The following is a 16,494-nucleotide window of genomic DNA, read 5'->3' as shown; positions in this document are numbered from 1 at the left end:
TCTTTTTCCTAACTAAATGTAAATAAAAGTTCCACCGTCGGGGGTTCTTCCATTTCCATTATTACTCCTCTCAAACAGATTTAAAACTGTACTTATAAATACAGTAATATCGGCCGGGCGCGGTGGCTCACGCCTGTAATCCTAGCACTCTGGGAGGCCGAGGTGGGCGGATCGTTTGAGCTCAGGAGTTCGAGACCAGCCTGAGCAAGAGCGAGACCCCATCTCTACTAAAAATAGAAAGAAATTATATGGACAGCTAAAAAATATATATAGAAAAAATTAGCCGGGCATGGTGGTGCATGCCTGTAGTCCCAGCTACTCGGGAGGCTGAGACAGGAGGATCGCTTGAGCTCAGGAGTTTGAGGTTGCTGTGAGCTAGGCTGACGCCACGGCACTCACTCTAGCCTGGGCAACAGAGTGAGACTCTGTCTCAAAAAAAAAAAAAATAAATAAATAAATAAATAAATACAGTAATATGGATGCTACAAATTACTTTTATTAAAATACAGTAACAGGTAACTATAATAGGATATGCATACAAATATGAGGTTAAAATTAATATTTAATGTTATAAATGGAATAAAAATGAAAAAACATCATACAAAATTCTACTGAATAGTTCTACCCCTATAAGTAGTCTCATATTAAGAGAGAGATATATAATATCCATATACATAGTAGAAAATCAAATATAAAATCCTTGGGGTAAAAAATATGTATATTCAAGAATTCTCTATACCTGTGACTTTGTTAATTCAATATATGGTTGATCAGGGGAAATTTTAAACCCACTATTAACTTTCACATAATATTTTGTAAATCTCATTGTAGTGACAAATAATTATCAATTTTTACTTACACAATTATGTACTATGGACAATTTACTTACATTTACTATAATTACCACACTATATTTACTAATATTTTTTAGTTACATATTGGTAATTTAAAGGACAAGAGAATTTTAAACACTAGAAAAACTGAGGTTCACAACTGAAAAGAAACTTAAAATATGCATTTCATATATCCATGCATGCATATTTGTAAAAATTTATATATGAGTACCTTCATGAATACACAAAGAGCACACAAAATAAAAACTGAGAGTAAGATCTAAACTTTACATAGTGCTATTACACTCACAAGGTTTTCAGTAAGGATTTAAAAATGTCTATTTGTAAATGGTCAATTTTAATAAATGTATCATGCCATTTCGTAGTTGTAAGAGGAAAGTTTTAGTCCTATTTACAACTGATTTTTTAAAATTACATGGGAACATAAAAAATGACAGGCAAATATGCACAGAATAGCAAAAAATAATTTCACTGGTGATGATATGCCTGGTGCATTTAATTAGTTATAATACTAATGCTAACTTTTGATCAGTCAGGGTAACATTGGGAAATAAGTCTTGGCAAAGCTAATAATAATTGCAAACTATCCGCTGAAAGACAATATATAAGAACTTTTGTTAAAATAGTTAATATTTTATTGAATAGCTATAAATTAATAAATGTAAAACAAAGTTTATCCAATTATTCTGTACTAAACAGTACAAAAAATGCACAATAGACATAAATTCATGAAACTATGCCCGTCATTCTCAAGCAATCCTAAAATACATGCTATATTTTCAATACAGAAATGTGAGACCCAGGCACCAGTATATGAAATTGTTGAATTCTAGTATAACTTTTTCCCTCCATTCCCACCCCATTCTTAGATAAACACTCAAAAGGGCAATGTGCAAGAGGAGCCAGTGGAAAAAACAGAAGAGCCATAAAGTCAGGACACTACCACTTAAATAAGTTAGTTCTGAAAAGGCTAAACTTGGAGATAATAGTTGGAGAGGGTAGTCATAAAACTAAATGTAGCAAACTTGAAGTCATGTAAAAGTTTCACTTAAATTAGTAATACATTCTTTGGCAGGAGTAGAAGGGAAATTACTACAGCACTTTATATAAATCTTTCTTTGGTAAATAATTTTTATCAATCTCAAGCAAAGGCTTCAAAGATAAACTATAAAATTTGTTATACATGCTGAAATACCTGAATAACATACGATTGATTGTTCCTTACAGTTAACTCACCTGGGGGAAAAAAGCTTTGGAAGTCCATGAAAATACGTCCAAATCCCTGACTCCTTGGCTAGCATTAAAGATATTCTGAGCGACAAAGTTTAAGAAAGAAAAATATCAACAAAGAAAGGGAACAGGATATCATCTGCAGAAGATGCGTTCACAGTAACAACATTTTTATGTACTCTAATACCAACATGGAAATATTATTTTACTAAAGGGAAACTGAAGCCACCTGAGTAAACCACACGCCAAAGAAATTCTAATAAACAAATTTTTGTCAAAAGCTCTCCATGGATATAGTGTGTCATGCCATTTACTAAAATTAAGAGCCAGACATTGTTATAAAGCTTAAGACAGTCAATGCAAGAAAGAAACCTTAAAACTCCTTAATGAGGACGTGTTTGTTCAAATACAAGCCAGATTTGTTTTATGACAGAAAATAGTCTGCTGCTATTTTATATTAGAAAATATATTTACTATAATATCAAATATTACTTACTATAATATTTACTATTATATATTTACTATTTTATAATAATGTGAATAATGTAGATTGTATAGAAAATGCAATTATTATTATGAATAATAATGGCATGTAGTATATGTGACATCACTTTTTAAATAACAAAAATTAAAAAATAAAAAATAAAACAAAACAAAATTTAAGTTCTTTTTTCAATTTTCTTTCCCTTTATAGGAAAAAATCATTTGGAAATGTTTCTGAAAGCCATTAGAAAATTAGTTAAGAAAAGCATAAAGAAAGACATAAAATCTGAATCTTTTATCAAAAGACGATTTTTCTCCATCTCAAAGTTTAGGAAATGTACAGAGCATTTAAGATATCTGTGTCACAGACTAAAAAAATTTATTAAGGAACAACTAATTCACAGAAACATGATCCCAGAAAAATCAACATTTTCACAAAATATTTTATCAAAAATTTAAATGGTATACATTTTACACAGACATATCATGCTATCAATCCATATTTATCTGATCTGAAATTAATATCTTTCTAGTGAGTAGCAATTGCACAATTCTACTGCTTATGTAAATATTCTGATACATGGTTATTTTGAACCAAAAAAGAGGATACTCAAAATGTTAATAGAAAAGATTACCACCTAAGACTTCTGTACAATACAAAAGAAACAATACCATTCCCAATTATAAGTCATTTTAGACAAGGAGAATTTATTTACTATTCTCTAGTTCTATATTTTCTTCACGTATATATGTATATGGACGGATGTGGATACACATTTATATACATATATGCTAACTCATAACTATAAGACATATCAAAGCCTGAAAAAAATGACTTTCTAACAATATGCCTACCACTTCCCCATTTTGAAATGGATAGTAAATAGAGTCCTTTCTCTTTAGGTAAAGTAGAAACATATTGCAAAGCATTTTGAAATGCTATTTTGCGGGGAGGGGTAAAAAATTGTCCTTACTGGTTCATCTATGTATATAAGAATCTGGAGAATTTGCTCAATAATTTTACTCCCTAATAGAGAATAATGGTACAGAACTTTTGACATAAAACAATATCAAGATTATTTTTAGCATTTTCTATCTTTTAGCATAAATTATTCTAGTATTAAAAGTAATGTGGAAAACAATTGTTAAAGGTAATGCAGGTGAAATCAGCAATAAAAAAGCAATATGGTGATTGACAATAATTAAAGCTTATACCTCTCTCTTATTTTTTAGTAGGGTCTCAGAAACCTAAGGTGACTTTTGCAATGGCAAGTACAATAGCCAGATCATAGCTTACTATAACCTCGAATTCCTAGGCTTAAGCAATACTCCTGCCTCAAGCCTCTCAAACTGCTGGGACCACAGGCGCATGCCACCACACTCAGCTAATTTTTTTTTGTTTGTTTTAATAGAGATGGGGTCTCTTCCCAGGTGGTCTCAAACTCTCGCCTCAAGAGATCCTCCTGTAGTACGGGGATTACAGGCATGAGCCACCGTGCCTGGCCTATTTCAAAGTGCCTTCTGGGTCAACAGCATGTACGATGATACTTTTAAAGTGATGTAACTGCTAAACACGGTAACAAATTGCCAATAAAACCAATTCTGTATGTGTAAATTATATATGAATTCAAATTTGATACTTTTTTTGCTTTTGTTTTGCAGTTGTAGAAAATTCTTAATCCACATCAGTTTACTATAAGATTATTTTCATCCTTTGTCACAGGTGCTTTGAAAAAAAAAAAAGATTATTATCAAACTGTATAATGTCCTAATCAAATTGCATTTTTCAAGTATCAAAAATTCACCAAATAGAAAGCTAGAGTTTAAAAATAAAATATAATTGAACAGCTGGGCATGGTGGTACGTGCCTGTAGTCCCAGCTATTTGGGAGACTGAGGTGGGAGGATCACTTGAAATTAGGAGTTCAAGGCCTGTTTGGGCAACACAGTGAGACCTCATTTCAAAAAACAAAACAAAGCAAAAACAACAAACCAACCATTTATATACAGACACACAAATATATACACTTAAAGAGTTTGATTTTGAAAATTTAGGAACGTTTTAGTCTAAAGGTATGAACATACATGAAAATATTAATTTCTGCAAAGTCTCAATTTCTCACTATTAAAATATATGTTAGCATTCATATTGTATAATTTCATAGTTTAATATGAGCACTATTTGTGTGTATATATACACATATACATATGTATAATAATTTAAGTCATTTTATTCTCAAATACCACTTTAAAGGCAGAAAAGTTAAGAAAATTAAAGTATACTAAAAACTTAATCAAATTAATGAGCACCAAATTGCAACTCTAAACTGTGAATCTTCCAAGGTATAGAAGAGACCAAATAAGTGAATTGTTATCACAGTGAAAAGTATATGACCAAACATGCCAAATGCTCACACAAAAACAAAACAGAACAAAACAAACTTTCATCATGTTAGATAAGCACAGAGCTAGGAATTACTATTTTTAAAGCAAAATAGAAAAAAATAACTCAGAAAAATTGTATATAGCATATATAAAAATTATAGTATTATTTTAACTGCCTCTTAATCTCATTTTGTCTATGAAACTTAAATAGTGAAGAATGAAATAAAGCTATTTTCAACCATCTAAGAACAGCATATTTACTAATGCTGTATTAAGACTTAATATTAAGATTAAAAAATAGGTTATATGTATATATATATACAGACACACACACACACACACACACACACAAACCTATTAGCAAAACAAAACCAGGGAAATTTGGAGTATGTTCAAACTGTGACTTGCTAGGCTTTATTAGGTAACCCAAAAGATTGAAATTGGATTTAAAATGCAAGAAATACTTACTAATTTTACCATTTACCCTGGGTAAAGCTATAAAAGAGTCCATCAAATGAAATTTTCCCTTCATCTCTACTCCAAATCTTTAGTGCCCCAAATTTTGGAAAATCATCATACTTTCTACGTGTGAACACTTATCAGCCTAAATAGAAAGTGATTCACATAACTGCACAGAGATGCTTGGAGAACCAAGTTGCTTCTGCAAGAATTAAATTATATGGGTATTTATTATAAAGCCATCTTAGAATACTTCTACTGGTGTAACACCTACTTTCCTTGATATAAACCTTCTCTTCCACTCAACTCCTCTCAAATGCTGAAAAATCTTATTTTTGACAAGGTACCCCAAGAATTGTACATACAAGTTTCAAGTCACTAACATCTCCTATCATACAAGTAAATTTGGTTTCTAAAAAATTAAGTTGTTGATTTTAGTCAGTCAAATGTCTCCCATGTCATGTGCATAATAGATTCTTCGTTTTTTTAACTTATGTTTTCTTTTATGTTTGAAACATTTTATTAGCTCATATTTTGTAGTTTCCAAATCTTTAGAATTTTAATTTAAAAATTAATATTCCCTAGGCATGTCAGATTGACTCATGTCACCTTCAACACATATCATGGTATCCATCCTCTTTCAACCACTAAGGTTATGAGTATTCATACTTACTTAATTTGGCAGTTATAGCCAAAGTAATATGATTTTTATATATATTCACATCACCTTTTTATAACTATTTTTATCCTTATCTCTCCACTACATTAAAGCACACTGAACTTCAGAATCACATCAACTGGAGATCCAGCATCAGCTCCACTACTTTCTACTTGTGATCTTGGGTGAGTGTCTATCTTTCCTCCTTGGAAAAATGATAAATATACTTAACATCACAGGGTCACACAGAGAATTAAATGAAACAATTAGGGTAAGGAATATATATGTATTAGGAATTATTTTAAGCAGCATGATCATACTAAATGCAAAGAACTAAAATTAAGCATCAACAAATGTTGGAAGCCTACTACAAGCAAAGTATAGTATTTAACACTTTGGAAGAAACAAACACGAGTAAGAAGGGATCCTTAATAAGTCCTTACCCTTCAGGAGATTAACAACAGAAATAAGAGGTATATAAATACAAATAGGCTGAAGGCAAGAAAAACAAACTAAATATGATGGGTAGCAGGAAGCAAGCCTTTCTATTGCTACAGACTAAGTGCTACCTGAGAAGGAGGAAGGAGACCTAATTTTCCCAGGACATATCTGCTTTCCACCCCCAATCCTTTGCTTCACCCATATTGGCTATTCATCAGTTCACAGCATGCCCCTATAACTTTGGATATTTGATTCTCTGTGTAGGAATTCCTTCACTTTTTCCTGGCAACTATTCTTCAAGATTTTCAAATGTCACCTCTTAAGCAAAGCCATTCCACAATTTATCACACTGCAACTTAATTATCTGAATATGGTATGTCTACCACGTTATATAGTGAGTACCCCAACAGTGAGAACTGCACCTCATCTTATTTATTGTGTATCCTTCCCCTTTGCTCCTCCACCTAATACCTAATGTACAGCTTAGTACTTGGCAAATAACAAGAACTTAAATATTTATTGAATAAGCAATGAACTAATGAATATAGCATTATTGAAGTACAGAGAAGAAAACCATCAACAGAAATTTCTGAGTCTGACCAAGTAAAAAAAGATTAGGAAAAAACAGAAGCAAAAGTTTTATAGATAAATGAAAAACAAAGACTCTAAGATGTAAAATTGAAGAGTATGTTGTAAAAAGTACAAAAAGTTCTACATAATAATGAATGCCTCACAAAGCATCTACATTTTTCAACTAGCCCCATTTTTTTCCTACTGACTTAATTATTTTTGAAAATATGCAGTCAAAATATAAATGTCTAATACTATTTAATCTCTAAACTAGAGCATTACTAAAGTGCTAAAACAAAGTCACATTTGAACTAAGTTAGGACATCAATATTTCTTAGTAAAGAAATGGTATTTAAATAGTACTGTTAGGCAGGCCAAAATTTAGCTAACGTACATATCTACAACGAACACAAGAATTCTAAAATATTAGTAAATAGACAAGACAGTATAAAAAAATCACTTTAAAAGTTATTCTAAATTGGGTTATTTATGGTGACCTTATTTTTTTAACAGTTCATCAAATATTCAGTCAGTGTTCAAATTTCTAATCTCTGCCCATACTCCCATCTACAGTTTGTTTGAGTCCAGATCCAAGTAAAGTACCCACATTGGTGTGACTACAAAATTGTTTTAACTACAAAAGGTTGAAGGGGTAGATGTAAAGATTGCTACAGGCAACTTTTTGGCACTTCTGTATCTTTTTAAGTTAGTGGCACTGGTCTTTGATTATTTCTAATTTTATTCCAAATCTCTCAGCTTTCATTTTTTTATTGAGTAGTGTTTTACAATTATAAGCCATGATTATAGTTCGCTTATTCACAGATGGACTGAAGTAAGAAGGAAGAATAGATGGAAAACGTTTTTCCAGCAGTAAATGTAGTAAAACAGATGCAAAGGAAGAGCTGTACTTTCCTTGAGGGATGAGATGGAATCATTATTCCCTTTGTGCCCTATCAGGGTCAGCCCTGCACAGTAAGATGCTCAAAAACTTGTGTAAGGGGTCTGCCCTAGTCCCTACAGAAAAAAACCTTGGAAAACTTAGCCTGTTCCTGCCTATGCCAGGCCTCTGACTCTGTGTGGGTTCTTACCTAACACCTGCACTGAAGTAACTTAATACCAGATGGGTCTGCAGCCCTAGGCCAGTTAATTTTGCCACACTGTACCCTCTCTGTCATCTTTGATCACCACCCAAAATATAAACCCTTATGTCATCTACCTGTCCTCTCATTTTTATACTAAAACTGCTTCTTCCTGAACCAACATCAAACTATTCCCATCCCTCCCACAACTTTAAATTGTGTCAGATGGGACCCTTCCTCCCATGATAATCACAATTGCTTTCATCTGTAACCTTATGGCTCACAGTGCTGCCATCATCTGTGTGTCTTTATGTCCATGGGGATGATTTTCCCACTGTCTAGCCTCTTACTTCCCAGACTTAGGCAATTCCAACAACTTTCACTTGCACTGCAGTTTAGCTACCTTCTATGGCAACACAATGGACCACCTCATTCACTAAACTGCTCCATCTATGAAATCAAATACAAATATTCTACTTTATCCACAAATTGCCTATAATCTTCCAGCTCTTTAACTACAGTGCCATCACTATATTGTTCTAGGATTTTATTAAATCCTCTAAGTTCCTTGGATCCTCTATTTGTCCTTTCACATTACAAACCTAGGTCTGAGCCCAAAGTCCCAAAGTTAGAGATTTTTTTTTTTTTTTTTTTGTTGAGACAGAGTCTCACTTTGTTGCCCAGGCTAGAGTGAGTGCCGTGGCGTCAACTTAGCTCACAGCAACCTCAGACTCCTGGGCTTAAGCGATCCTACTGCCTCAGCCTCCCGAGTTGCTAGGACTACAGGCATGCGCCACCATGCCCGGCTAATTTTTTCTATATAGATTTTTAGTTGTCCATATAATGTCTTTCTATTTTTAGTAGAGACGGGGTCTCGCTCAGGCTGGTCTCAAACTCCTGACCTTGAGCGATCCACCCGCCTCGGCCTCCCAGAGTGCTAGGATTACAGGCGTGAGCCACCAGCGCCCGGCCTCAAAGTTAGAGATCTTTATTGCTTTCTGTCATAGTAGCTCAGAATATTCCAAACAGTACTATTAATATAATCTGCTTTCTTGGCTCAGAGTCAGATCTCTCTATTTCTCTCAAACATTATTCCAAATCTTCACTACATTTCTAAACTCTCTAACTTAATGTAACTCATTCTTTTCATTCTCTACTGATGGCTTTCCTTGCTTCTATTTTAAGGAAACTGTGGTCTCCTTCAACCTGTTCCTTCCCTCCCTCAAATCTTATAATAACTACTGTCATGCATATTCTCTTCCTTTATATAATAGAAACCTCTCCAGATGTGCCCTTAATTCCATTTTCTCTTTCTCCTTTTTTCAGTGTTCAGCTTTGTCATCTACATCTTTAATTTCTCCCTTTTTTACTGGTATCTTTCCTTTAATTTATAAAAATCTCAAGTTGTTACCATCCTTAAAATAAAGGAGTCAGAACAACCTTAGCCTTCCTAATGATACCAGACATTCTGAGTTACTTACATTAAAACCCAGATCAACACAAAGAAAAGACAGAAAATGCCAAAAGCTACTTCACTTTACTTTCTATCTTTAATATTCTGCATCTAAATTTTTCAAATAAGTCAGTGATGGCCTCCTCATTCATTTTCCAGTGAAAACCACCCAGAAGTATTTGTATGGTTCATTGTGCACCTTATTCACCTCTTACCTCTGGTATTACTCTTTTCTCCCTGACCTTAAGGAGACTGTCTATTACAAATTATCTCTTGGATGGGGTCAAAAGCATAAAATGACAGAACACCAATGCTCCAAAATGAAACCACGGGCTTTAGAACTTCAACAGACAGTACTTATTGCTCTTCCTTACTACTTTGGTTTATTCTCTTGCTTTCTCTGTGTGATTATCTTCCTCTTCCAAAACCATCTCCTCAAAGAGTAAACAAATGAATTAGGAGGAATACTTTGGAGTAGGGGAGACAGGAAAGGTAATATAATATAGCATAATATTTTATTATGGACTTAAAGAAATTTTCTTAAAATACACAAAAGTCTAAATTGGTTCAAAAAATCTATATAAAATAGTTGTTATAGTTATTCATATCTCATTTAAAATACATTTTTCACAATCCTGAGGAATACCTGGTTACTATAATGGGAAATGGTTTCAAATTATCAGGGGCCGACTTTTTAGCCCCGGATGATGAATTATTATTATTTCTCTTCCAGAATACTCACTCTTTTTGAGATGGTCAAAATCCTTTTTATTTTTAACTGAAGACACAAATCTGAGGAAAATTTAAGATCTGATTTTTTAATTTAAAATGTAATATTTTAATTATAGATGTGTCATTGTTCAGCTTAATCTCAGTAAAGCAGGCCAATACTCTCCAAATTTTCTTGCTCACATAACTTCTCCCTCTCTCTTTCTCTCTCTCACTATATATATATGTGTGTGTAATCTGTACCATGCTATTATAAAATATACACAAAAGAATATAAAGAAGAATGAGATCAATAAATATAAATAGAAGTTCCAATATTTTCTTCCCCAAAGAATCATCTTATATAAACTACTGCTTTGGAGAACATTATTATGGACTATGAAGAAGAAAAACAAACACAATATATTCAATGGTTTGATATAATAAGCTAACTTTATGCATTGATTTTTAAGAAATTCAACTGTTTAAAATACTAAAGTTTATTTTTCCATAAAATTTTACCAGTGCTATTTATTAGCACTGTCATAAGGAGCACAAACACTTGATGGGAATGAAAAGGGAGAAAAAGCACACTTTTCTGGTTAAATTATAAAACAAGGTGTTTGTTACTATATTTTATGATGCAGTAATCTTGTGAACACTGGCTCTAACTATTCTACATTTATCAAAGAGGTACAATGAATTATCTCAAAGATTAGAATTTAACTTCAACTAGAGTACCATACAGGATCACATGTCTAAAAATCCATCTTACATTAACACAGTAATAAGCCAAGAAAGGAAAAAATTCAAACCTAGATAAAACACACAAAACTAATTACAAAATGCCAACATAACTACATTTATGCATGTTTCTGAATGTATAATAATTGTGAGTTCATAAATTTTAGTTTGGCATTCCAAACAGTAGTATGAATAAGAAAGGGAAAAAAATGCAACCGCTCTCATTCTCTACCTCTCTGAGAGGAATTCAATAAGCCTAGTTTTAATTTGCTACTTTCTGCCTGTGATGAATCATAATAAGCATTAAGGGCCTTAACCTTGCCAAACTCCACTTTCATTACATAGAAGCCCTTTTGAATTGAAGCTTGTAAAGTAAAAGTTATTTAGTTATGGGTTACCTCAGAACTGAAAAGCCTTAATTAAAGAAAGCCCTGTAATGAGGACAGAGTGTACCTATAATGATTTTTAAAACCACCTTTTACTTACGTCAACAGGGACCAGAAGGCTCTTGCCAAGATGCTGATTGAAAGAGAGGCACCATGCTTCAGTGTAACCATTCATGTTAGGAACGTACTTCTTTATTGTCTCATCATTCAGTCGCAGCCACACACCATCATCATTGTGGATCTATGGGGAAAAGGCAACAGAAACAAGCCAGACCCTCCTGTAACTACTATGAGGCTAGCAAGGTCTGAAAGGCTGCAAAGCAGGCAAATAATGGCGGATATGGAGATTAAATATCTGCTTTTGCAGAAGTTAAGTTTGAGAGAACCTCTAGGGAAAAAAGCAGCAAGGAATGACAAAGCAATATGGTAATTCATATGGTGAGATTGTAATAACAATTTTACTTCGAAGTAAAAGCCACGAGGAAACCACATTTTACGATAAATAGTTTAAACAGTAAATTCAGATGTTTCCCAAAAGAACATAAGTCTTCCTTCTCTTATATTTAGATTTTAATAATAAGAAATTATTTGTTTGTATTACTAGAAAAATGTACTTTTGAAAGTTAAAGCAATAAAAGAAACACATTTAAAAACAAACATTTTCAAAATTCATGAAAAACTATCCATTTTCAGCAAATACTTATGTAAACTATTATATGAATATTATGTTTAACACTGTACTTCTCATGTTCAAAACATAATTTTAGTTATTTTTCTATTGCTAAAGAAAAAGAAATGAAATATTTGAAACTCAACAAACAATTCTGCAAAACAATTTTCAAAATATTTCCTAAACTGCTTAAAACATATCCCAACAGAAAACTTAGTAACCATATTATTGCATAAGCAATGCAAAAACTTTTTGTCCAAAATTTGTTAAGCAGAGTTTCTTTATAAGTTACCTCATCAATAAAAGTGATAGTTCCATTGACTTTCACTATGCCGATCTGCTCACTCTGGAGAGAAGGGTGGCTCCGGATGCGGAGCCCTGCACTGTCCTTGGCCACAAATTTTCGAACCTGAGAAAGCCAAAGATAAGACAGTGAGAGAGGAAAAACATAGAATACAGACCTTATAAGTACCAAGAGATAAAATTAAACAGATTTGAAAATACTATAATTTGAGAAAGTCCCCAAAATTATTTGTAGTGGGTTTCCCTCTGCAAATAAAAGTGGTTTATTTACAACAATAATAAAACTTTCATAAGCATTGAAATGTATATTACTAAAAAAAACTTAGAAAATTATTATGTGTAATTATAAAGTCCTTTCTAAATTTTGACATATGTTAAAAAGGATAAAAGCCTTTTTTTCTCATAGAAAAATATAATATAAATTCCATTACCAATGCTTCCTTTTTAATAAGAAGTTTATCAAAATGCCTCTACTTGCTCTTTAGATTTTAGAAATTAATTTTTCTTTTAACAGCACAAATATTTTCACCTTGTAAACTTTGCACTTAATTTCAGTAGGCTTTTGTTAACTGAAAACTTTCAATAACAGAAAGAATACAATGTCTACAAATTACTACAGCATTACACAAAGAAGCCAAAAAGTATAGGTTCTATAATTTAGAAATATTAAAATTATTATGAATTACTCTCCAAATTTATTTAGAGATATTTTGAATTCAAATTCTGAAATCAAGTAAATATTAGATGTTTAATTGACATTTTGAAGCATCAATGAAAAAAGTTTAAAAATCTTTGACTGATTCAAGTTCTGATTCCTTTCTACTCTAACCTTATTTGGTTGAGGTTCAGTCTTTGGTTTGACCAGTTGAGTTCCAGGTGGTATCATCCCTTTAGGTGGGTCTTTTACTTTTACTTCTAGGCCAGCATCTGTCAGAAAAAGAAGGGAACTGTAACACTGAGAAGAGGAGAGAGGAAGGATCCTTAAACCTAACCTTATAAACATTCACAGACTATTTTAAACAAAACAAATATCTGAATTCTGTCCTTTTAAGGTGATTGATAACTAACAGGCTAAAAAAGAGAACTAATTGAAAAATGGTTTCGAGATTCTAAAGGGGTATCTCAGGGTTTCAAGGAAAAGAAGAGACTCCTATTCTTTAGCACATATGAAATGATATTGAAAAAATTCAAAATAATAAAAAGAAATCCTATGTGCTTAAATGTTATATGAAATATTAGATTAGAATACCACTCAACCTCTATACCAGTCATCTCTATGACTGACAGGCAGTACAGCACAGTCGTTAAAAGCTGAGGTTCTCATGTTAGACTGCCTTGGGTGCTCCCATATCTGTCTTAACTTTCTGTGCCTCAATTTTTTCATCTGTAAAATGGGAACAATAATAGCTCCTAACTCACTGAACTGCTATGAGAATTAAATGATTAAAAAAAAATAAGGTAACTGTAGAACAATGTTGAACATATATGAAGTGTTCAATAAATGTTAGCTATTATTATCGTCATTATATTAATGAATCATTATCTGTCCTTGTCTATGGTCAAGCAATGTCCCAGCCAACTGACACTTTGGGAGAAAGCTGAGTTAGGAGGAAGAGTAGGGAAACTAAGTAGGGGAGAAAATGGATGATTCTAAGTAAACATGAATCTTTTTCCTTCAGCTTCATTCCAAAAAACATATATAAGAGGATTTTCTTATCTACTTTGTATCAGTTTCCTTCATCCCACTATTAGATAAGATGATTAAAAAACTCTTTACCTACTGGCATTTTACCAGTATTTTTAGAGAGGAAAAAAATCTCATTTACAATGTCATTCTTACCTCTACTTTTGAATCCCTACTATAATTTGTATCTCTTGTGTGTCACTACTTATATTGTACTTCATATGATTTTTGTTTGCCTGTTCTTTTGTGACAATTCTCAGAAACTGTTAATACAGGAAGTATTTTATCTTCCTGTTTTGCTCAGAACTAAAAAATGTTTGCTGAACTAAAGGCTTTATGGATATGCCGAAATAAGAGTACAGCAAATGCTGTGGGTAAATGTTCTCTGGAATGGTATAGATGATCTGATTTTATACAGTTACATTAATGTATAAGAACGTAAGTTACATCAATGTAAAGTACCTTCTTATCTCCACTGCAAAAAAAAAAAAAAAAAAACTACTTAAAGCAGAGTTTCCCAAAGGGTGTTTTGGTGAACTATTAATCAGTATTGCTTCTATCTCTACCCTCCCTTTCTCTCTCTTCTCCCCCATACAAGAGATTCTATGATAAAGATTAAACAAAGATTATTAATTTTAGAACTTCTCAGAATCCTTAATATGTTGATGTAGATTGTATGAATGTCTCAAGTGAGACGATATAAAGGTTGAGCATTTCTAATCTGAAAATCCAAAATCCTCCAAAATTCAAAATTTTTTGAGCACCGACATGATGCTCAAAAGAAATGCTCATTGGAGTATTTTAAATTTTGGATTTTCAGATTAAGGATGTTTAACTGGTAAGTATAATACAAACATCCTAAATTCCAAACAATTCTGAAATCCAAAATACTTCTTCTGGTCCAAAGCATTTCAGATAAGGGATACTCAACCTGTACCAGGTTTTCAAAATCTGATCATGGGAACTTTTTTTCTTGAGAAGGATCAGGAACAATAGTGCTATAAGAAATTCACATTGATCAACACTAGAGTTTTCTCATTCTCCTGTTATCCTATGATACAGATAGTTTAAAAAAAAAAAAAGAAAAACGTCAATGTCCAAAGGAAAAGTAATATGTTTTTCAAAGTTAATGGTTGTGATGATTAATTTTAGGTGTCAACTAGATTAAGGAATACCTAGAAACCTGGTAAAGCATTATTTCTGGGTCTGTGAGAACTCTTCTAAAGGAGATTGCATGTGAGTCTAAGCGGACTAGGTGGAGAAGATCTGCCCTCAATGTGGATGGGCACCATCCAATTGGCTGGGGGCCAGTGAGAACATAAACAGAGGAAAAGCAAACATGTCAAGCTCCTGGAGCTGGGATACACTCTTCCTCTCCTGTCCTTAGACTTAGAACTCAATGCTCCCCAGGCTTTAGACTACAGGCCTTACACTAGCAACACCACGAATTCTCAGGCCTTTGGCCTTGGACTGAGAGTTACATCATCTGCTTCCCTGGTTCTGAGACCTTCGGACTTAGACTGAGCCATGCTACCAGTATCTCAGGGTCTCCAGCTTGGAGGTGGCCTGTTTGAGACTTCTCAGCCTCCATAATTGCTAATGAGCTAATTCCCCTAATAAATCCTCTTTCATATATCTATAAAGCCATGTGTTGCTTAACAATGGGGGTATATTCTAAGAAATGTGTCGTTAGACTATTCGTCGTTGAGCAAAGAACATCATAGACTGTACTTACACAAACCTACATGGTATAACCTACTACACCTCTGGGCCATATGGTACAACCTATTGCTCTTAGGCTACAAACCTGTACAGCATACTGTACTGAATCCTGTATGCAACTGTAACACAATGGTAAGTATTTACATATCTGTACATATCTAAGCATAGAAAAGGTACAGTAAAAATATGGTTATTACAATCTAATGGGATCACCATCACATATGCAGTTTGTAGTTGACTGAAACGCTGTTATAAGGCACATGACTATATATATATCCCACTGGTTCTGTCTCTCTGGAGAACCCTGAGTAAAACAATGGTAGATAAAGAAAATTCATTCAATTCACCACTATTTACTGAGCAGCCAGTCATATGTGCCAGTGACTGAGCTACACTGGAACATCCAAACATGAATGAGATGGTCCCTGCTCACAGCCAGCAGAGGCAGACAGGCATACCACAAGGGGGAGACAGGGTATGTACCAGGTAATACAGCAGCATGAAGGAGATCACACACACCTGACAGTCACATCAGGGAAAGGAGGGAAGGAGTCATGCAGGCTACAAAGCCTGAACAGACATTATGAATTATTACAAAATGTTAAGAGTTTAGGAATGCACTAATTAAGTACTCATTATGAAGTTACGAAACGGATCCACACATTT

At 33.2% G+C, this 16,494-nt stretch overlaps 1 protein-coding gene across 1 annotated transcript in view; it reads right to left on the bottom strand.

Moving 5' to 3' along the window:
- MYCBP2 (MYC binding protein 2) overlaps nt 1-16,494 on the bottom strand; it is a 251,274-nt gene that overhangs the window by 68,715 nt on the left and 166,065 nt on the right. Inside the window, exons 50-52 of the mRNA XM_069467662.1 lie at nt 13,252-13,349; nt 12,412-12,528; nt 11,550-11,690 (exon numbers count right to left, since the gene is read on the bottom strand). Of these exons, the coding sequence (XP_069323763.1) occupies nt 11,550-11,690; nt 12,412-12,528; nt 13,252-13,349 (356 nt within the window). The remainder of the gene's footprint in view (nt 1-11,549; nt 11,691-12,411; nt 12,529-13,251; nt 13,350-16,494) is intronic.

The sequence above is a fragment of the Eulemur rufifrons genome, chromosome 4, assembly GCF_041146395.1.
Source record: "Eulemur rufifrons isolate Redbay chromosome 4, OSU_ERuf_1, whole genome shotgun sequence".
Lineage (NCBI taxonomy): Eukaryota > Metazoa > Chordata > Mammalia > Primates > Lemuridae > Eulemur > Eulemur rufifrons.
The sequence above is the reverse complement of the archived record's forward strand: the minus strand, read 5'-3'. Positions and strand labels throughout refer to the sequence as shown.